We start from the raw sequence: 24,056 nt of genomic DNA, 5'->3' as shown, positions 1-24,056 counted from the left end.
CTTCTCTCTTGCATGCACTAACCCTTGTTCTGCACTGCTTTTCTGCAAGCTGTCATCCAGCTATCATGAGCCAGCAGTAAGAGAGGAGTGTGGATCATTTTTCTATAAATAATTCTATTTCTGTAATTAATCATCCCAACAGCTTCCAGAGCAGGGATCTCAAACTCAAATCACCACGAGGGCCACATGAGGACTAGTACGTTGGCCCGAGGGCCGCATCACTGACACCTTTTTCATATAAAGATACAAAAGTCCCCCACCCTGCCCCCAGCCCCACCCGCACTCCACCCCTTCCATGAGCCCCTGCCTTGCATCTTCCTACCCATTCCCGGCCCCTATTCCAACCCCTTCCTCAGATCCCCACCCCTTCTCCGCCTCCTCCCGTGAGCCCGCAGCTCCCTGCTCCTCCCTCCTGAAAAGCGCTAAGTGCTGCCAAACAGCTGTTTGGTGGCAGGAAGTGCCTGGAGGTAGGCAGAGGAGCGGAGACGCGGTGCACTGGGGAGGAGGGAGGGCGGCGGGTGAGGGGAGCTTGGTGGCCACAGGAAATAACTCCGGGGGGGCGGGGAGCTTGGCGGGCTGCAGCAAATAACCCTGCCGGCTGCATGTTTGAGACCCCTATTCTAGAGGTAGCTGGCAGAGCTTTGAGGGCTGTAGATTTCAGCACCTGTGTCCATTCCAGATCTCTCACGTGCTTTGGGGTGTCCCCTGAATACACTATAAGATTGAAACTACCATTCACACGAGGTTTGATTGGACAAAGAACCCCACAGCTCTGCGGCTTAACCTCTGTGTGCACAAGTGGCTTTTCTCACCTGGGTGTCTAATCGATGCTGCCGTGCCTTCTTTCTGCTCCTGCAAGGCCGTGTTTGCATCGCCCTTGCCTGCCTGGCCATCATAGTCCCGTCTAAGGGGCTGTGCTACCTCGGTGCCATTGCCAGGGTGCATCCTTCCCTCCTCATTCTAGCAGCCCCAGGCTCCATCCACATTAAGATCTCTGGACAGATGCACAGTGACTAATCAAGTGGCAATTGCTATTCTTGTTTTCTGGATACAGCTGTGTAATAAAGCAGAACCCTCCTGTCCAGAGTTTCTTCAGTCCTTGCCTACTTGGATATATGGTGGAACACTGGTTCACACACCTTTGAAAGCTGCAGGCAGTCTGGCCACAGAAACCCCACAAGGCCCATCCTTGTTTAGGTCTTGGGCAGAACTCGCACTGAAGCCAATGGGAGACTTGCCTGCATAGGGGCCTCGGCTGGGTGCACACAGAAACACCTTGGCTAATGCCTCAAGAACAAGGCCAGTAGCCATTCTGGGAAGGGAAGGGTTAGTGAATGAAGGCAGAGGAGAGGCTGCAGCTCTGATGATTGTGTAGAGGCTGGCGTATAGGTGGCACTGTGGGTTAATGCATGCAGCTCGTACAGTAGTAATTGTTCTACTGTGCAGTTCTGGGCCATAATCCGGCCATGATTCCCAGCCAGATGGCTCCTGTGAGCTCAACCAGTGGTCTCTTGTGAATGTATGTGTGTCACCACACAGCTTGGCTTGGTTGGCAGCACATTTAGGAGGGGCTCAGGATTGTGATGGTGCCTCTGAGATGCATGGCTACCCCCAGGGATCAACCTGGACCTGCTCGATGGAGGTGGAAGGTGTTAGTTAACTTGCATCTCGGCGAGAGGAAAGACGGGTGAGTTAACATACGCTGCCTAAAACCCACCTCCTAGTTCAGACAGACCGGCTGTGGGAGAGCTGGGATAGCGCCGAGCTCTTGCGATTGCTGACTCATCACTTCCAAGAGCAGTAATGGTCACTGAAGTAAAGGCATGAAATGTTTTGTATTGCTGTCTTCAGCAATATCACCCATTTACAAGCAGGCAGAGTTCTGTGATCTCCTCTTACTACCCCAAAGAGCAGAGCTTAACTAGTTGTTGAAGTGGTTTGGTTTGGCCAGTGTTAGGTAGAACTGGGTCAGAGGCTGCTTTACAGAAATAACCCACACCAAGCTAGTGCTTCAGTTCAGGTTTCTTCTGCCTCCTCTACATCACATCCTATCCCAGTCAGCCACCTGCAAATGCAATAGCTGAACATAAAAACGGCCAGACTGGGTCAGACTAATGGTCTATCTAGCCCAGTACTCCGTCATCTTACAACGGCCAATGCCAGGTGCCCCATAGGAAATGAACAGAAGAGGGCAATGATTGAATGATCCATCCTCTGTTGCCTATTCCCAGCTTCCAGCAAAAACAGGCTAGGGACACTCAGAGCATGGGATTGCGTCCCTCACTATCCTGCTTAATAGTCACTGATGGACCTACCCTCCATGAACTTATCCAGCTGCTGTATCAACTTTTGTTCTCACAGTATAACGGGGGTGTACAAGTCCAGATGCTCATGTCTGACCTGAGCCGAACAAGCTGTGATTCCGCTTGTTCCCCCCACTGTCAGGCCTCCCCTGAATTGAGTCGGTAACCCGTTATGAATGCTAATGCTCTGGTGAAATGCTGGCTGCAGGCTGCTCCTTCCTTAGAAACGACAGCGATTATGAATGAGGTACCCGTTAAAAGAGAGGAGAGCGAGAGATTGAGCTGATATTTAGCCTCACTAAGCCTACAACTTGGCATCTGCTTATTGTAGTTTAGTTCTGAGCTCTGTTCATCAGCAGTGAACTCTGCCACGTCTGTTACCTAGTGGCGATTGTGGAGCCTGCGATGGAGCTGGGAACCCCCAAATGGCACCTGCTCATGTAACAGACAGTGGAGACAAGGAATAAAAAAAGCCAGAGCTGGATTTTAAGAGTTCAGCCCCCAACAGCTCCCACTTAGGCACTTAAATAAATAGTCACCTTTTCCAAAGAGCTCAGCAGCCCCTCTTGTTCTCAAAGGGGCTGGAGGGGCAGGGTCCACCATTGCTCTCTGAGAGCTGCTGGGGTCCAGGCCCTTTTGAAAATCCAACCATTGTGTGTAGGTGCCTAAAGGGGAGCTGAGCCCTGTGGATAACCTGGCTTGAATGACTGACTGCTTGAGGTTCTCTGGTTTTAACTAGAGAACGCCACATCAGCTCTGAAAAGTCATCTCCTAGTTACTGCAAACTCTGAGCGGCATTTCTGGTCTATTTAATCTGTCGTACATGCTGTTGTGAGCTGGTGCCTCCTGCTGTGTATCTAGATTATCAATCCCTTGTTTTACTTGACAGTCAAACCCCTGAGCCTGTCTGCGCTATGACTTCAGCCACAACAGGGCACTTAGTTACATCACCAGGTCCAGTCTGTAGCACAGATGGGACCTGACCTACCTTTTAACCACGACCCAGAAACTTGCTGAAGTCTTACACACCCAACCCCTTCAGGCTGAGACCTCAAGTGAGTTCTCCTACAAAACCAGGCAAGACCAGGCTTGACAATCCTGCTCTCTCTCAGGCAAAGGAAAAACAATTTATGTTTGACAACACCCTCAAAGCTTCCTTCCCCCATCATTAAGAAGCAAGAAAGAGGATGCAGCCCCAATTCCCATCCCCCATGTCCCATTCCTGGCAGGTCATGTCAGAAGAAGTTTCTTCTTCTTCTAAGTTTCTTCAGGGCTGAATTTTAGCATGCCCTTAGGGTCAGATTTTTAAAGGTATTTAGGTGCCCATTTGCATCTTCAGGCATCTAAATACCTTTAAAAATGTGGCCCTTAGGGACGGGGCCATGTAACTGAGTCACCATCAATTTTAGTACGAGTCTGGAGAGCAATTAAGTGGCTAATATACAGTATATCTCTATATCACAAGCAATTAACTTTTCTAAATTAGTGAACCACAGCCTATACCTGCGTAGGCCCTAATCCTGCAAATATTGAGTGCTGGGTAGTAAACGCGCTGCTGTGTAGTGAGCAGCTGTGAGATCAAACTCTTACCACTTTCTTCTATGTTGTGGATCATGGCAGCAAAATATACACACAAATCTGCAGGATAGCTGATGACTTCAGCTGCTGGCTGGGGGATGGTTCATATGCAAATAGTGTGCGGTTCTTTATTTCGGTGGCCTGAGTATGCTTTTTCTGCATGATATGGATGGCTAGTGCTACTGGCTTGCAGAGGTTATCATCTGCTACACGCATTTGTAAAGCCCCTGTCACACTGGGAATCTAGACGGCAGTTTACATGGCTTGAATTGTTCTCCGTGTTCGCTGAGGGTAAGACAAGAAGTACTCAGCTTAGTTTGTCGCGAGGTTAGGTTAGACACTAGGAAAAACGTTCTCACTCTAAGGATGGTTGAGCACTGGAACAGGAGGGAGGCTGTGGGATCCCTGCACTGGACGCTGTTGGACAAACACCTACAGTGTGTATGGTAACACCCATTGTTTCATGTTCTCTGTGTATATAAATCTCCCCACTGTATTTTCCACTGAATGCATCCAATGAAGTGAACTGTAGCTCACGAAAGCTTATGCTCAAATAAATTTGTTAGTCTCTAAGGTGCCACAAGTACTCCTTTTCTTTTTGCGGATACAGTCTAACATGGCTGCTACTCTGAAACCTGTCCAGGAATACTCACTCCTGCCTCAGAGTTTGGGAGAGGAACTAGACACCCTTTTGAGGTCCCTCCCAATCCTTTGTTTCTATGACAGGAGCAAAATACCAGGCTGATCTTTCCAGCTCCCAACTCCCTTGCATTTTTATCAGGTCAAGATCCTTTTAAGTGCAGATTTCCTAAAATGACTTTCTGTGCCATGTAGCAATTAAATAGACAAATCAGGTGTTGAGGACTTACTGCAGTAACCAGTCATCCAGGCAATCGGTGCCTCTGCTGGCAGCAATGAACTCAAGGCTGATGTGCTGTTGGGAGCAAAGACCAGGGTAATGTCAGGGTCAGTTATTTACTCCCATGCATATAACACTCGGAAGGCTATGAGCCTCATTGGGCTGGATAAGTGGGCTCAACTCCCATTGAAATAAATAGAAGCTGTGGCTGTCTCCATTAGAGCTGATACAGTCCTATATTTTCAATGTTTTCATCAATGTTATTAAGTATTCTACTATTTAAAAGGTAGGGAAGCAGCATGGTCTAGTGGGCATAGACTGACCAGGTAGCAAGTGTGAAAAATCGGGGTGGGGGTGGTAATAGGGTCCTGTATAAAACAAAGCCCCAAATATCCAGAGGTCCCGATAGTATTGGAACATCTGGTCACCCTTAGTGGGGAGGGCAGTGAACTGAGAGTCAGGAGACCTGGCTTCTAGACTCAGCTTTGTCAGACCAACTGCGTTACCAAAAATGAATCATTCATTTCTCTTGTCTGTACAGAACAGGGATAAGGATATGTCCCTTCCTTTGTAAAACGCGTTGAGATCTGTGAATGAAAAGAGCTAAGGTCCAGATAAGTGCGAAAGCAATGGGAGTTAGGTGTCCAATACCTTTGAGAATCTGGGTCTAAGTGTCATTGTTATGCTCTTGTGCTTTGGGATAGCTGGTACGAATTTTGCATTCTTTCTGTGCTATTTGGTATGAGATATACACAGAGTTCTGTGGGTATCCAAAAGCCAACTGTGGGTGCAAAACACCTACATTAGCAACAAAACTGTGCTAGCGATCATTGGTTTAAATAGTGATGGAGAATCTAGTGACAGAAATTCAGGTGGTAAAGAGAAGTCTTGCAATACAAGGGTGATTTTAGAGCTAAAAGCTGTGTGAGTGGCACAGAGAGCTCAGAAAGCTGGCACCAAAACAGATTTCATAGGCTCAATGCTAGATTGTAGCCCAATCTGCAAAAAACAAATTACACTAGACAGAGTCCAACGCCCTTAAGAAACTATATAAATAGGACCCACTTGTGCAGGGGAGGTCTGCAACACACTGTTGTGCAGGCAGCATGCTGCACAGCAGTGCAGGGAGGTGCTGTTGTGGCTAAGGACAGTGCCTCAATCCCCTGCTTTGAACAAAATCACCATGGGATCTTTAATGCCCGCATAGAGACCCCTCATTTCAGAATGAAGCTAGCCAGCTGCTGCAGCACCGGAGAATGAGTATGGCGGGGTGCATGGCACGCTGGGCTTTGCACTGCTAGCCGTAATACACAACAGTGTGCCTACACCTCTGGGATGGTGTGATTCCCACATCCAGCGCCAACCGGTGTTGCTCATCCCAGGTGACGCTCACGCACCCAGTGGCCCCTCGCCCCTGCTCGACAGGCCCCGTGTGGTGGGGTGGCACGGAGCCTCCTGCAGCTGCTCCTCCGGGCCAGCAAAGGGCTGCGCTGCCGAGGAATGGCGGGTGACCAAACTGCCTCTCTGGTTGGGCCCTCTATCCCCTGGCCCCAGCTGGGAACAGGCCGCATGGCGCAGCTGGAGGGAGGTGGCTGGGTGCCCGGTGCCCTGCCAGAGCGGGAGGTGAGAGGGGTCATGGGGAACAGCTGGGGGCTGGAACCAGGAGGCTGATGGAGATCAAACCATCCTGGGTAGCCTCCGTCATCCTGTCCTAACCTCCCAACCAAAGCCCCAGGCCTTCCCCCGTCCGCCTGGCTGTCCCCACATGCCTGGATGGGGGGGACGGGCTCTGCCTGCTCTCACCATGTGCTGGGCGGGTCCGATGTGTTTTCTCATCAGTGAGAAATGAGCCATGTGGGGCTGCATGACATGCGGCGCGACAGGCCCCCAGAATCCTGGGCACTGGTCTTGGCTCTTGCCGAGCCTCACGGGAGCTGCTGGGAGAGGCATTGGTTTATTTGGGGGTCCTAGTCTGAGGACCAGCTGAGGAAACGCGCCAGCGGGAGAGCAGAAGGGGGGATGGGTATGGCCTCCCCTTCTAAAAATAACCCTGTAGCAATAGCCCTAAGCAGTGCATAGCGCTCTTGTCCACGCATGCCATCCTTGCCATCTAGAGTAAGGATCAGGATCATATGTCCCCCCGCCCCATCCCATCACTGGTGGTGACCCCCTTGGGAGTTATTCATAACACACACCAGGGTTTCACATCACGTAAACAGTTTGTGAGGCTGTCACTTGCATTACAGTGGAAGAAAAATGCTGATGTCCCTCTTTTAAAAAAAAAAAAAAAAAGGGGGGGGGGGGAGTAGCTAGCGAAAGCCCTGTCCAATTCTGAATAGCTAGTAAAAACAAACTAACTGCCAAGTCAAATAAATCAGATTCTGCAAGAACATAATGTACCTTTGTTCTTTCTGCTTCTTGCTGCAGAGATGAAGTGACAAACGATATTCCAATAGCTGTGGTGGGCTAACTGATAATGCTAGGCCACAGGCGACAAAGTCTTGGCTTGATGATATGAGGTGTGCATTGAAGGTCGTTAATCAGGTGCAAATATATTAATCCAGATGCATTCAAAGCTCAGAAGAAACAGGCGTTTGCCAAGGAGAACGTGTTGGTATTTGTAGAGAAACACTTATTTTCAGGCTTCTAAAAGGGTGTCTATAAATAAAGGAGACTAAGATGTTTTTTTCCCAAAAGACATGGCAGTGTTCTGTTAATGGGGGCTGGGAAAACTGCAGGAGCTCCAGTGTGTCCCACTCACATTGCAGGTGGGGAGGCTTCTCTTTTACAGAATGGCTGTGATATTGGACAACGAAAGTCGTTCCAAACAAACTGATGATGGTCCCTGCAACGAACTAACTTCACACACTTTGAGTAGTCCCATTGAAGGCAGTGGGGTTATTCAGTGTATAAAGAAAGCGTATTCCTAGCTATTTGCAGGATCAGGCTCTAATTTGATACATTTCTAAGCCTTTCTATTCCCAGTGCAGGCATAGGCCCCTACTGCATTCATCTTGCTAGAATTTGACTAATATTTGAGTTTTTTTCTCTTAGCCACACACAGACAGATCAGTTCTCTTGCTTCCTTGTATGCTAGTCCTATAAAACTTCATAGTGTGATTCTCTGCAGACCTGTATGCTGACCAGCCTACTCACCCTCTTCCTGCTGCACTAGTGAACATGTTCATTCTTATTTCACAGGGTAAGCTCCAAAGCAAACAGATATTAGTATTGGGCCTGGACGGAGCGGGGAAGACCAGCGTTCTCCACTCACTGGCCACAAACCATGTGAAGCGAAGTACAGCTTCCACAGAGGGCATCAATGCGGTCTGCATCAACACCGAAGAGGCGAAGATGGAATTCTTAGAAAGTAAGTGTGTGCATTTTAATAAGTAACATAGGGAAAATTCTCATTATACTTAATGGGAGCTTTGCTTTAGGTAGAACACTTAGACCCTTAATTTTTTAAACTATTTATTTATTTATTTAGGAAGTTTAAACAAGTTTACAGATCCTTGCCATGTAAGTATCAGAAACAAAATAATTATTACAACAGAGAGGTTTTGTCTAAAGAGACATTATACAGGAATATAGTCATCAGATCTTTCTGTTTAACAGGGTGGTACCGTATAAAGTGTGAGCATCATTACAACACCAACAATATGTCATTTCTGGTGATTTTATTAAATTGAGTGAAATCTCTCTATACACGTATTTAACAGACCAGGCATGTCTATCAAATGGTACTTTTCAAAAAAAAAAAAATGGATAGAGGTGCTGGTTTTTTTACAGTAGTTTTTCTGAGTATAACGTAAAAGGTAACCAAATCTATATCTGTCCTGTCTATTTTGCTGGGTACATAGTTGGTGTATTAATTTTTTCATAATCAGAAGCTCCCTTTTTTTAACCATCCCTCTATAGACCCACCATTTTTAATCCTTCCAATTTCAGGAATGTGCTGTCACACTGTCCTCTGGGCCACTGTGAAGACTGTACGGCTATGGTGCTTATTAACGGATTACATCTTTCTGCATTGTTTCTTGCTTAGGAAAATAAATTGGCGTCCAAGTGCATGCATGTGTGCACATATGCTAAATGGAAACATGGAGCCAAAGTCATTTCTGGCATAGCTCCAGTGAAGTTACACTCGGGATGACTTTTGCTGAATGTGAGAGAATGCTAACATAACCCAAAACAGTGACACTGTTGAAGAAAGTTGTGTTTTACAGCTATGAATCAGTGTTTTTCACTAGAGAACGTGTCTAGCTAAGTATAGCGTTGGCTCGAGGGCTGGGTAATCGCTCTAAGGCTAGGAAAGAATAAGGATCTTCTGATGTTTGTAAAGTTGAAAAACCACAGGAACGCTAACTGTTTTAATTCTTAATTACTGTTAAGCTGGTGTCCCTTTGAACTCTGGCTAATCCCTTCCTTCCTCCAGACCGTTCCTGGGGTGGACTCTGGATGCTGACTGAGTCTACAAACAAGAAGCCGCTGTGACCACTTTGGAGGTCTTAAAAACTTAATTTTCACTGGGAAAAATATACACTAGTTCAATGCATGAAAACAGTCTAAAACCAGTTTTGTTTCTGGCTATAGTACATTTGGGTTATTTATAATATCCAACTGAAACAGTTCCTTAACAGGGCCCTGATCCTCAAAGCATCCACTGAGAGGTATTTAGCACCTGCACCTTCCATTGACTTGGAAGGAAGTGGAGGATGCTCTGGCTGAGCCCAAAGCATGCATTATATTAATATCCAAAGCAGTTTTGTAGAGTAGAACTGCTTGGTTCAGGCAATACTTGACAGAACCTTTCATTTCAGAGTTGTCCTTTCCTATCCAGGCCTGGCTGGTAGTAACCGAAGTTTGTTGTTAACTGGTGGCTCTTTAGTGACCTCTGTGAAATGAGATGTCTTAGTTCAGTTTCTGTCAGTCAAATCTGTACCTCCCTATCTAATCTATTTACTTATCTGGCCTGTGGTATTTTCTGTGTTATGCATGCATGTTGGCAAACCATTAAAACGGCATTACCAAATCCAGTACGCGTGTTCCAAGCACATTTTAAAAATACTTTAACAGGTCATACCACCAAAAGGCAGGCCCAGCTGTAACCACAGGATTATCTCTACCCCAAATGTCTAGTTCTTACTATGTACCGTGGATGTGCTAGAGCTGTTAGAGAAAAGTTACACTTTCTTTTCTTGATAATTGAAAAGGTGTATTTTTTTCCCCATGTTCTTTGTTCTGGAAACTACTGATCTGTTTTGACTAAAATTTAAGGGGAACAACATCATTCCCAGATGAAGAACAACCCTCCCTATATTCAGCCAGAACAGAAAAGCTTGACAAATTGTAAGCAACAGAATGGAAACCCTTATGTAACTTTGCTCATGCTCCACCTCTAATAATAACTGAATGTACATAGAGACAGGGTTCTGCTCTCTAGAGTAGGAGTGGGGCGTGTTGGCAGGGCAATATATAGGAACTTATAGTGTTGCCTGTTTACTTGGATAAATAGAAGTTTGCTGTTCTGTCAGGCCACCATCTTTTATGAGAACTAAAAGGAACCAAGAAAACAGAAATCCAGTATTTAGAAAATATAGGCCCAGATTTTTAAAAGTATTCGGGTGCCTAGTGGGATTTTCAAAAGTGTCTGTGAAGGGTAGGTTGATTTTTTAAATCAGCGATTTAAATCAGCAAGCAGGAAGCTTTGATTTTAAATAATCAATTTTAATTTTATTTTGTATTTGTACTTTTTAGTTGTATTCCTAAAGAGATGCTGAGGTATATTTTGGTACTTTTTTGCTAACCTGGGGAATATACCATCGCTATACATAGTTATTTAAGCAATTATATAGCTTTGCTTACATTTACTCAGATTCTTAATTTTTACTTCTTTTTATCATGTTAGAAAATACGGACACGTTTCTTCTTTACTAGATGATAATCATTCGTTTACTTGTGATCTATGTCAGGCTGCATTTGGATGGAAAGTGGAATTCAGTTAAATGCACAAAATCTGCATTTTAAAATTGTTTTCTATTAGCTAAATAAAACTACCTTAAATGTACTAGATTCATGAGGGAAAAAAATTAAGCTGATCAAAACATATTTTGTTTTTAAAACTGATTTAATAAACAAAGGAAGTGTGATCTGAAGCTAGTGCGTTGAACTGATTGTTTCTGGTCACCATGCTTTTGACACGGTCTCCCATAGTATTCTTGTCAGCAAGTTAAGGAAGTATGGGCTGGATGAATGCACTATAAGGTGTGTAGAAAGCTGCCTAGATTGTCGGGCTCAACGGGTAGTGATCAATGGCTCCATGTCTAGTTGGCAGCCGGTATCAAGTGGAGTGCCCCAAGGGTCGGTCCTGGGGCCGGTTTTATTCAATATCTTCATAAATGATCTGGAGGATGGTGTGGATTGCACTCTCAGCAAATTTGCGGATGATACTAAACTGGGAGGAGTGGTAGATACGCTGGAGGGGAGGGATAGGATACAGAAGGACCTAGACCAATTGGAAGATTGGGCCAAAAGGAATCTGATGAGGTTCAATAAGGATAAGTGCAGGGTCCTTCACTTAGGACGGAAGAACCCAATGCACAGCTACAGACTAGGGACCGAATGGCTAGGCAGCAGTTCTGCGGAAAAGGACCTAGGGGTGACAGTGGACGAGAAGCTGGATATGAGTCAGCAGTGTGCCCTTGTTGCCAAGAAGGCCAATGGCATTTTGGGATGTATAAGTAGGGGCATAGCGAGCAGATCGAGGGACGTGATCGTTCCCCTCTATTCGACATTGGTGAGGCCTCATCTGGAGTAGTGTGTCCAGTTTTGGGCCCCACACTTCAAGAAGGATGTGGATAAATTGGAGAGAGTCCAGCGAAGGGCAACAAAAATGATTAGGGGACTGGAACACATGAGTTATGAGGAGAGGCTGAGGGAGCTGGGATTGTTTAGCCTGCAGAAGAGAAGAATGAGAGGGGATTTGATAGCTGCTTTCAACTACCTGAAAGGGGGTTCCAAAGAGGATGGCTCTAGACTGTTCTCAATGGTAGCAGATGACAGAACGAGGAGTAATGGTCTCAAGTTGCAGTGGGGGAGGTTTAGATTGGATATTAGGAAAAACTTTTTCACTAAGAGGGTGGTGAAACACTGGAATGCGTTACCTAGGGAGGTGGTAGAATCTCCTTCCTTAGAGGTTTTTAAGGTCAGGCTTGACAAAGCCCTGGCTGGGATGATTTAACTGGGAATTGGTCCTGCTTTGAGCAGGGGGTTGGACTAGATGACCTTCTGGGGTCCCTTCCAACCCTGATATTCTATGATTCTATGTCCTTCAAGATATTAGAACTAGCAGATCTCAGTCTCTCATGCTTCAGTTTTATTCATAGATTGGTCAACAAACTTTCCTGCTTTTTCCGCTCCTAACTGGTTTTTTCACTTTGAATGAGCTAGTCATTTAACTGAACTAATTGAATAAACTGAAAGAAAATATTGTCTCTGCACCGGCAGAAGAGGCTGCTGCTGTCTAGCACGTCAGCAAACTCTGCTTGGCCAGAGACTTGCACCAGTTCCATAGTTTGACTTTCTTTAAAACTTGGCAGCAAACAGGTATTGCTTGACTATTTTTTTTTAAGTAATGAAAATGATTTAAATAGATTATAGTAAAGTTTAGGCCTTAACAGAAATTTTCATGATTTCAGATTTGTTTGAACAGATCATTTTTTTAAAAGAAAAAGTATAATTTCAATAAAAAAATCGAGATATATTGATATATATATTTAAATCTCATTATCCACCTGGCTTTTTAGGCATTTAGGTGCTTTCAAAAATACCACTAGGAGCTTAAATACCTTTAAAATCTGTGTGCCACTGTGACACTATCTCCATAGCAATGAATGGTGTGTCTGTGGGAGAGGCCACTGTAATATTTCCAGACTGGGAGCATCTGACTCCTGGTGGTAGAGTAGGATTAAGGATGCAGCAGTCCTTAACATTCATGAGGAAGAAGGGATTTATAGGGAGAAAGGATGGCCCAGTGGCTAGGGCAAGCCTTGGACTTGAGCTATCTAGGTAAATTCCTTGCTCTGACACAGACTCTCTGTGTGACTTTGGGCAGACCACTTAGGCTCTGTGTGTGTAACACTTAGGCTCCCCATCTGTAAAACGGGAATTATTTAGGGAAAGTTCTCTGGCCTGTGTTATACAGGAGGTCAGAATAGATGATCACAGTGGTCCCTTCTGGCCTCGCGGCCTATAAAAAGTTGGACCAGTAGCACTTCCTTACCTGATGGAGGGGAGAGGTGCTCAGGTACTGTGATAATTGGGACCAGGTAAGTACCATACACTGGAAAAAAACCGGAACTTTCTATGTAATAACTTTGCTTTCCTATGTGTCTGCATCCTCTCAGTCCTGAAATACATTATCGGATTCTCAGATAACAGCTTCATAACTGATTACGTATCCTGTATAAGACACATAATTTTTAGTGACACAATTAGAATAAATCTTCTAAGCTTTCCCTTTGGAGCTTTGAAAACGGCTAGGGTGACTCTCCTTCTGAGGTCTCTGTTCTCAGAAGAGGCTGATGGGAACTAAAAATAAGCTTCTAGCTGCAAAAACCTTGCAGCATGTGCAATGCTTCCCCTAGTGGAAATAAAACATATTAAGATTAAGGGCCTGGTTTGCCACTTTAGTCTGGTGAAACTCCAGTGGGGAATTTGGGGGCAGTGTGGTTCCTGGTGAAAAGCTTCTGGGCTGGGGAACAAGGGACCTCTGTCCCCTCCTTAAAACAGGGAAGTCTCCTCCCTGGGGCAAAGAGTCTCCACTGCTTCCTGGGTGCCCTAATCCCAGTTCCCAAACCTTCCAGCCTCCCTCCACAACTTCTGTGGCCAGGTCTGTGTTTTCAGAACAAAATTCCAGGGCTTGTTGGAAATCTAGAAGCTGCAACAGACTGACTTTCAAATCAATATAAATCAGGGATATTCTCGTGGCTGGTGTTATCTGTGTTTGTGTTTAATTCAAGGAATCCTCCTTTTTCGAATATACCTGAAGCTGCTCCAGTATTTCTGGCCTGCACTGGACCCTGGCCCTTACCGCAGATTTTAGATCCAGCTTGGTGCCCAATACACAGACAGGGCCCTGCATTTAAGCAGACATGATCCCCCTCTTCCCCCGCAACAAGCAGCCAGCTGGTGAAGAATTCCATAATCATAACTCTGACTTTTCTGTTTCCTGGCACTGATATCACTGCCATGAAGTGCACCACTTTGACCAATACGAGCATTATGCAAAGGATTTGAAGTCAATTGTATGCTGATATCACAGGCCTGGTCTGCACTGGTGGTTTTTTTACCTTGAGTTAATTGCCAGTTAACTCAAGATTGTGAACATATTGGCCTGGTCTTCAGTAGGAGAAATGGTGTGTTCTTAACTTGAATAAGCTAACTTTTAGTCTGTCTTCACTGCACAGTTAACCTGGGCTCTTACCTGGGTGTTAGCCCAAATCCCTATCAGCCACACACAAAAGCCTCTGAGCTGGGTTTGGACCCTGGGCTAGGTGACCCCTTAAGGGTACAGGCTAGAACCTGGGCTCCAGTTTAACTCAGGCTAGAATTCTTCCACTTTGCCGTGAGCATGCAGTTTAAATCCCCCAAGTGCTTATAGTCCTTTGCTGCCTTCCTACAGTGTCCTCCGAAGGATAGACAAGTGCTCCCACAATTGACAGGGCAGGACAGAGAGCCAGGGGCTGTGACCCCCGTCACATGGGCATTCTAGTGTGTCACCGCACCGAGAGCCAGGGGCTGTGCCCCCCGTCACACACACGGGTGAATGCAGAAACAGCGAGGACTCATGAACGTGGGAAAGGCTTTGCTGTGGGGATGCTCACACCCAGACTAGGCTAATCCAGCTGCTCAGGCTTGGGGGGCCAGTCATCCAGGTTAACTATGCAGTGAAGAGAGAGCCCAAGATTTTACTTCATGTTAGGCCTAGTGTAGATTTAAAAGCTTTACCCGCACTGCTGTGTCAATGAGGGGTGTGGCTTTGTTGACATAGCGAGACCAGTAAACACCCGCGTGTAGAGGCAGTCATACTGGGATCAAAGTGTTTATGCTGAAGTAGCTTGTGTTCGTTCTCTGAACCAGAGGCATAGTCGTGGCGTCGGGGAAGAAGCTAAGCTAGCACCATCTGCCATTGCCCGTCCACCCAAAAGTCGGGGCCCACCCAAACGTTCACTCCTAGCCACGCCACTGCTCAGAACTGGCATAAGCTATACCAGTAGAAGCACTTTTATACCAATATAGCTGTGCCCACAGCAAGAGGGCTTTGCCAGTTTAACTAAGTTGGTGAGTTAAACTGGCAGAACCTATAAGTGTAGCCCACACCTGAGTTAAGAATACACCTTTTATCCTAGTGAAGGCACCCCTTTTGAAAGGCTCATTTGTTCTAGGCTACAAACAACTGTCATTTGTCCCAGGAAAATGGCTCTGCCAAACTACAAATGCTCAGTGTGTTAAAGTACCTCGAGTTAATTGTACCTCAAGCTAACTAAGGTCAATTGTACCTTTAACTGACTGTCTAAGGTCTGGCGAAGACAAGTAAAAACAAGCTGCCTTTTCCAGGCCTCAGTTACTACACAGTAGTACCCAAGATGGCTGGTCTCATGTGTAAAGGGAACTGACTCTTGTTCCACAATTGTGTGAATACCCTGTGAATTCAGATATACAAATACAATGCAGCAAAACCACTGCCAAGGTGCCAGGCGCATCCCAGGGGTTGTGGTGATACCACAACCCACGTGAACCACACACATGCCGTTAGAAGCCAGTAAGGTGACCGTGTGTTTAGCCTTATCGTCCAGGCCTACCTGTGTAGTAATATGCATAATAGCCTAACCCTGTATCCCCGTTGTACACCCAGTTGAAATCCTGTGGAAATCTGCATGGACAGTGGGTGCAGGATTGTGCTTACTCAGGGCACATACTGCTGTGTCCTGCCATGCGGGAGAACCCAGATCTTATTCCTAGCTCTGTCGTGTCACTGCCCTGCGGAGCAGATACGGGAGGGGCTTTGGAAGCCATATGCCCAGACCTAGCACTTGTCTACACTACCACTTAAGTGAAAAAGCCACCCCCTGAGCGATGCAAGTTACATCCACGTAAAGCAGTGTCCACACCATTGAGGTGGAGTAATTATGCTGACATGAGAGCGCTCTCCTGTCAGCATGGCACGTCTTCATCGGGTGTGCTACAGCGGCGCAGCTGTGTGGATATAGTGTGGTATAGACTAGCCCTGCAGCAGTGCCTTTTGTCTAGCTGGGCTCCCCCGGGAGAGCGGCTTCTCTGAGCAAGGAGGGGTTGGTGCTGCGACAGGCACCTGGGGCTGGGAAGTGTCAAGCAGAGTAGAAAGGTGGGATATGAACATGGGACAGAACTATTGCTGGCTCTGACATTGATGCACACCAACTTCTCATCTAGAATTGTCCTCCCAATTAATGAGGCGATTCTAGATCCTGCCAAAGTCATCTGGCAGACACCAGCCTCCATCACACCATCCAGCAACAGAGTGTTTTAAAAAAACAAAAACCCTACATCTCTACCCAAAGAGGCAGACTTTGTTTTCAACATCCGCAACCCAACTCCATCATAGTGGATGTGGTTAATGCACGAAGCAAGCAATATGATGCCAAGTCAACTCCATACGATCAGGCTTAGCAAGATGGCCTATTCATTGACAACATTACTGTTTAGAGTCATAAATTACCAAACTGACATGGCCAAATACAATTTTATTAATTATGGGAAACCCAATGTGTTTCTGGAACATTACTGGAAACACAAAAAGAACAGATTCAGACCATTCTTAGAGATGGTCAGTTAATAGCCAGACTGGTCCCAGAGACAGCACTGGATGTAGCTGTTACAGCTGCCCGCCCAGTCTCCATGACAGTGGTACTGAGGCAGGTTGTGTTGTTTTTGTTTTTTGGGCTACGCCTCTCTAGATTGCCCAAAGAGCTACAGACTTCCAGTTTGAAGGGCCAAACTCTTTATGAAGAAGACCAATTTTCTCTCCGCATCCTGAAGGATTCTCAGACCACGTTACACCCCTTAGGAATCTAAATTGTGAGACAGAAGAGAAGATATACCTCTCAACCACACCACAGGTCACAATCTTCTCAATACCCACCATCTCAGTGCTATGAGCCACAGTGTAAGAGGACCAGGGCTCAAAAGTGGGAACAGGCAGCACCCCAGTCTGTGACCTCTCAAACTGCCTCTTAAAAGCACTTTTGATGAGCTGGTCGAGGGCCTGAACAGTGATACCTTACACATCAGCTGCCATCTGTATACCTGTCACACCACTCAGAAGTCACCTTGCCCTACTTCGCAGCAGTTAGGACCAGCTCTAAAGCAAGGAGATTGATTTCTAGCCCTGAACCTACAGGGTGCCTACTTCCATATCTCAATACAACCATTGTACAACAGATTTCCTACTGCTTACCTTTGGGGCAGGATCATTTTCAGCACAGGCTGCTCCACACAGGGTATTCTCCAAGGTTCTCTTCATTGTAGTGGCATGCTAACCCCGGTACAGTGACTAGACTTTATCAGCACCAACTTTTATGCAGTACAAGCAAGAGCATTCCTCTCGCTACCCACATTCACCACCCTGGGACACTTCTCCCTAATACACTGGGGAAATCACCTACACAACCACAAGGTTCAAGACAAATGGCCGTCCACAGAAATGAGCTTCCATATCACTCTTTTGGGGCTAAGGGCTGTCGGGAGTGCCTGTGCACGCTTTCTGCCTTTCATCAAAAACAACACACAAAGGTCATGATGGGCTTAATGTGACCTGTATGTTTTGTATAAACTGCCAAGGAGCTGCCAGATCTCCCTCCCTCTACAAGGCAGCACTCAAACTTTGGAATTGATGCACCCATCACAATATGCTCATCTCAGCTGTCTATCTACTAGGGATACAGAATGTCACAACCAACAGCCTCAGTTGCAATTTTCTCACAACAATGAGTGTGTACTGAATTCAGAGGTGCTCCAAGATATAGCCGCCCTTGTTACTGCTCCAGGGCCGGCCTGGGGAAACAGTCACTGGCAGTTGCCCTCATCTTCCCATGGGACAGGGCCCACTTATATGTCTCTTACCAGTTTCCTACTCTATCCAAGATTCTGTTGAAAATTCAATGAGACAAAGCAAGTGTTATTCTGATTGCTCCTCTTGACCATGACAAGTCTGGCTCCCTTACCTGACACAGATGGCAATATGCCCTCCTGTTTCTCTTCAGCCCATCCCTCACCCACTCTCTCAAAACAATGGGCTAACTCTTCACCCCAACCTGCGGGTCCTTCACCTCCAGGCTTGGCTCCTTCTTAGTTCCAAGGCTTAGAGGCAGAATGCTCTGACAAGCTGAACGTGTTGCAACACAACCAAAAGTTGACTGCTTGACATACTTATCTACAAAATGGAAACGACTCCAAGTTTGTGTCATTTCAAACACACAGACTCAACCTCATCTTTCCTCCCTCTGATTTTGCACTACATTTTAAACTCTCACTCAGCTTCCTTAAGGTTCATCTTGCGGTGAAATCGGCTTCCCACTTGGTGTTTGCTCACCCACTAATGTGTAGATTCTTTAAGGGCATTGGGAATCTCTTCCCACAGGTGACACCACCTGCTCCAGCCTGGGACTTTAACCTAGTTCTCAGGGCTTTGACTAGACCTCCCTCCGAGTCCAGGGCAACTTGTTCTCTCTTACACCTGTCCATGAAGACAGCATTACTAATTGCCATCACCTCAGCTAGGTACATAGGAGAAATCCATCATTCACAGCCTTTAATAAAAAAAAAAAAAAAAGACAAAGTAACTCTAAGACCATATCCCAAGTTTCTCCCTACTTTCTCTGCACTTTCCATATGAATCAACAGATCCGTCTCCCTGTTTTTTCCCAAAGCCACATTGTGACAACTGGGAGACAATTGTGCATATGTTAGATATTAGAAGGACATTAGCATTCTACTTGGACAGGACTAAGGTCTTCAGGAAATCCCCTAAACTCTTCCTTTTGTCCACAGAAAGATCCAAAGTCTCTGTGATATCAGCTCAAAGACTATCCAAATGGGACTCTAGTTGCATTAATCACTTATCAAGGGTGCTACTTGCTTCCATCCAGAGACCATATGCACTCCACGAGGCCATTTTTTACCTCAATCACATTCCATAGGGGTACCCCAACCTCTGCCCATACTTTCGCAGAATGTTATGCGATCACTGAAGATTTGGCTGCTCACACCATCTTCGGCTCCACAGTATTCTCTGTAGTAAAAGACTCCACTTCAGAGTCCCAGCCTTCAGTGGTGGGTGCTGCTCGGGAGTCACCTACTGTGGAGCACCCATAGGAACACGACGCGAAGAAGAGGAATTTACTCATCTTGTGCAGTAACGATGGTCCTTCGAGATGTGTGTCCCTATGGGTGCTCCACAACCCGCCCTCCTCCCCTCTACTTCAGAGCCCTCTATAGGGCTCTGCAGTAGAGAAGGAAGTGAGGGGGGGTTCACCTGTGCAGGGCTAAATAGCCTCAAGGCAGACCATGAGGGAGGGAGGGCACATGCGCGGGCTCAATGGGACACTGCTACCAAAAATATCTGACTAGAGGCACAGGGGCACTCAGACACTTATAGTGGAGTACCCATAGGGGGACACATCTTGAAGAACCATCGTTACTGCACAAGGTGAGTAACTTCCTCATCTGTGTATTACCTCTGAGAGTGATTGTGAGATTGTCAGGCCTACGTTTGCAAATGTGCAAGCTCACTTTAGGTAGCCACCATGAAGCCTGATTTGCAGAGGTGCGAAGCACCCACAGCCTCCATTCTAATCAGCTGGAGTTTTGCACCTCTGAAAATCAAGCCCTAAATGTCTTCCGTTGGAAGGGGAGGGGCCCAACTCAGTGACCATTTGGGAAGTATTTGGCCCCCATGTTTGCAAAGCATGCTATAAATGCAACATATGTATTGTTGTAATAATCCACAAAGGCGTTCTGTTGTACAGCACACTGTTAGTAACTGGTTGAAATTCTATGGCCTGTGTTAAACAGGAGATCAGACTAGATGTTCTAATTGTCCTTTAATATATATACATCAACCTCCACTAGAGTATTGCACTGACGTTGAAGTTTGCCTAAGAGGAAGCTTGTACATTCTGATCCTCTGGTCGCTTAAAAGAGTGGATCAGGCGAGCTGCGCAGAGTAGCAGTGCATGATCACACCTGTGCCTTGTACTGGGCAGCTGCTCCCACTGAAATCCACAGGCAATGCAAAGTCCACTTTGCAGATAGGAGCAGGCTGAGCTCAGTTATGTTACTGGTGGGTGACTCAGCTGAGTAGTTGGGAAGTACTGTATTGCAGCCCTTGTATTGCAGACAGCTTTACTCAGGATCCAGAAGATACCGGGGTCAGTAAAATGTATCCTAAGCAAGGATTTTTACCTAGTGTACAGCTGCCTGTGGAGACAGGCAGTAAACCCTCTCCCTCACGCTCCCGGGCTAAGTCAGAACCGATCGGGAGTGTGGCTTCACCCTCTCAGGCGAAGAGGCAGGAAGCCCCAATGTCTCCACGCAGAGACCTTCAAAAGGATAAAGGGTCTCCTCTGAGATCTTTACCCTCGGTGCTGACAGCACCAAGAGCAGGCGCTTCCGACCGCCCCAGCACCTCGGCCGTGGCTCACGCCGAGCACAAAAGCAGGGACCCGACTTTCCACAGCGGGAAGTTCTCCTCAGCACCGGTCCCGCCGGCACCGACGATAGACCCGGTGCTGGCAGCGCATTTCACCCCGGTGCCCACAAGAACGTTGGCACCGAGCCTGCCCATCACCCCCGCAGCAGACGCGGAACCTCTGCAGGGCTCCTACAAATGGCCTGTGGCTCCCACTAAAGCTAAACAAAAGTCACTGCGGGCTGCCGCTCGTGCTCCGCAGCACCGCAGCCCAGGGAGCATCAGCGGGATATCTCCGTGGCCCCTGAGCCTGACTCTCCGCTCCTCGACATGGAGCACTCACTGTTTGAACACCCACTCTCACCACCCCGACCTGGCTGCCTTCACTGACAGCGAGAACAACATGCAGCAGCAGGCAGAGTTCTCCCCGCCTGATTCTCCTCCTCCACCGGAGCCATATCTGTCTCAAGACACAGCACTTCACAAGAACCAGCCTCAGTTTCCCTACTCTGTCCCCCTGTGGGCGGGGCCCCACTTTTCCTACCCTATGCCCTGGCCTCAGTGGCATGGTATGCCCTTGATCAGCTCCTGCCACCACTCCTCCTCATGCCCCTTCCACCAGACCGCAAGCCCGTTCTGCGCCTCTGTCTCCAGCAACATCTACATCTAGAGTTCCTGAACCCCTTCTTGAAGATGTGGGCTATGAACCCTTCCTGGATTTACTGGCTCCTGCCTTTCCATCAGCTGCAGATGAAGCCCTCATGCCTCCACCTCCACAAAATGTGGATGATTTTAAGCAATTCCAGGAACTTTTCAATAGGGTGGCACTCAGCCAGGACATTCCTTTGGAGGAAGTCCAGGAGACACAATACAGATGCCTCAAAATTGTCCAACTCTCTGCGCCCTCAAAGATCGTGCTACCCATAAACAAATTCCTCCTAGAATCAGCTGATTTTCTATGGCAGACCCCTGCCTCCATCCCACCAACATGCAAGAAGGCTGAATGTAAATATTATGTTCCCACCAAGGAGGTAGATTTCTTATTTTCCCACCCACAACCCAACTCTCTTGTGGTGGATGCAGCGATACACAGAACAAAACAGCCACAATACCAGCCCATTCCGCAAGACAAGGACCTCAAATGCCTTGACCTCCTGGGCTGCAAGGTTTATACCTCCTCTGCTCTACAATTTAAATTGCAAATTATTCCGCCCTCCTCGCAAGCTATGACTATGACAACTACAACAAGCTCTTTGATTTTGCCTCCCATATCCCGAAGGACAGGAGAGTGGACTTTTAAGTCAGTCCTTGTCGAAGGTCAGTTGGTGTCCAGGACGGCACTACAAGCATCCCTGGACATGGCGGACCCAGCAGCCCGCACTACTGCGACTGCGGTGGTGATGCGCAGGTCTCCCTGGTTGTCTGCGTCCGGAATCCCAAAGATCTGCAGACCAACAAAAAACTAAAGCGACGAAGTCCTTCACATTATGAAAGACACCCTGCGCACACTAGGGATATACTCGTCCCTCCCCAGGAGACAACGGTATCAACCTTATCAGAGGCCCTGCACACAACAATATCACCAGCCCCAGCCCAGACTGTATGATATTGGGAGAAACCGCAATACACCTAGGCGCAGACAAAACCACATGCAACCAGCTACCTCCCACCCATCGGAAAACAAACAGCAATTTTGAAGTGCTGGTTGAGGGTCTGCACAACCACCCCTTGACTCCGCCACCTATTTGCCCGTTTGGCCACCCCCTCTAGGTTTTCCACCATACCTGGCAACGGGTCACCCAGGACTGCTGGATCCTGGAAATAGTTCAGTCAGGTTACTCCATCCCTTTCATATCCTGCCCACCCGCCCACCGTTCCCCCTCCCTCTTCAGGGACCCCTCTCACGAGCACCTACTTCGCATGGAAGTGGCTCATCTTCTCCGGCTAGGTGCAGTGGAGTCTGTACGAAGACAACGTCGGGGAAAAGGCTTCTACTCCCACTGCTTTCTGACCCAAAAGAAAGGCGGGGGATGGAGACCTATACTAGACCTACGCCCACTCAACACATCTGTACGCGGACAGAAATTCAAGATGGTCACATTGGGCACAATAATACTTATGCTGGAACAAAGGGACTGGTTCACAGCCCTTGACCTACAAGATGCCTATTTCCACATATCCGTTCATCCAGCACACAGACGCTTCCTGCGATTCTCACGCGGACACGACCACTTTCAATACAGAGTACTTCCATTCTGTTTTTCCACAGCACCAAGAGTATTCTCCAAGACCCTAGCTGTAGTCGTGGCCCACCTCTGCAAACACGGGATATACTTAGACGACTGCCTTATCAAAGGTGGCACGTACAACGAGACATTAAAAGCGACACGTTTTACCATCTTCCTCTTGTTATACCAATAAAATAAAAACCAGCCGGATCTTATTAAAGGGGAAAAGGTAAAATGCCACATTTATTGTGAATACAGAAAGAATCATAGTAAGCTGTTAGTTATAGCTATAACATTCCATTCAATTTCATATTTATTCACACATTCATTCATACACACACAGGTTCTGCAAGGTTGTTATCATAGTTACCAGCCTTAGAGTTGCTCATGCCAAGCCACTGGCCAGGTGGCCTGGACATGAGGAGGGAGCAGGGCCTTGTCAGATGCTCATCTGATGTTCCTGAAAGTTGGTTTGCAGAATTAGACCCCAAAATTCTCACTTTCTAGAGTCCATTTTTATAGGAATTTCTTCCTATGCCAGTCTATGGGAATTGCTTCATCATGCTGTTGCTGAATCAATCAGCATATGGCACATTACTGACGGCTCCGTGCTGCCAGCTGTTATCTTGTTCTTTGGTTCTCCCATTCTTGAGGCTGTTGGGTGGATTCCCAGTCTGCCCTCCGGGGGTCCTCTGGTTATTTCCACTTGATGCCTTCTTCAGCCAATGGACACTGGATTCTTAGGCTGGCACCTCCCTGATCATTCAGTTATTATCCACACCAAGCATCCATTCATGTACATCCTCTATCTCTATTTTAATCACAATTGTTAACAAAGCGAGATGAATACAACAAAAGGGTGGGGAGTCTCTGAGTGCTGTTTCTGTTGTTACAGAGTATTGCTTTGAGTCTCTCTCTGTGTGAGTAGTTGTTGTTACAAAGAATTGCTTTGAGAACAGACTCTGTCTTAGAATGTACTAACACAATTAGCAGTTGGCAAGTTTCACACATAGAGGGAGAGAAACAGTACCAAAAACCAACAGACCTCTTAATTAGTAATACCCTGGAATTTAAACTATGGGGAATTTAAACTCATTTGTGATTTTAATACAGAACTTCTTTAATATGATCCAACACTCTTCCACACCATCCACACTCCCCAGTACTCATGCTCACCACGGACGCTTCCCTGATAGGCTGGGGAGTGCACCTAGGGGAACACACGGTGTTCTAGAGCTCAGAGCAGTCAGGTATGCCTGCCTTCACTTTCTCCCCATCATAAAGAACAAATCAATTTGGATCCTGATGGACAATATAGCATGTATGTTCTACAGCAACAGGCGTGGGGGAGCACAATC

At 46.9% G+C, this 24,056-nt stretch overlaps 1 protein-coding gene across 1 annotated transcript in view; it reads left to right on the top strand.

Annotated features, from left to right (window-relative positions):
• The window catches only part of ARL9 (ARF like GTPase 9), a 34,553-nt gene that overhangs the window by 5,459 nt on the left and 5,038 nt on the right, over positions 1 to 24,056 (top strand). Inside the window, exon 2 of the mRNA XM_084626608.1 lies at positions 7,942 to 8,110. Coding sequence (XP_084482734.1) covers positions 7,942 to 8,110 — 169 coding nt within the window. The remainder of the gene's footprint in view (positions 1 to 7,941; positions 8,111 to 24,056) is intronic.

Source organism: Lepidochelys olivacea (assembly GCF_965140295.1).
Source record: "Lepidochelys olivacea isolate rLepOli2 genome assembly, chromosome: 4".
Taxonomy (NCBI): Eukaryota; Metazoa; Chordata; order Testudines; family Cheloniidae; genus Lepidochelys; species Lepidochelys olivacea.
The sequence above is the reverse complement of the archived record's forward strand: the minus strand, read 5'-3'. Positions and strand labels throughout refer to the sequence as shown.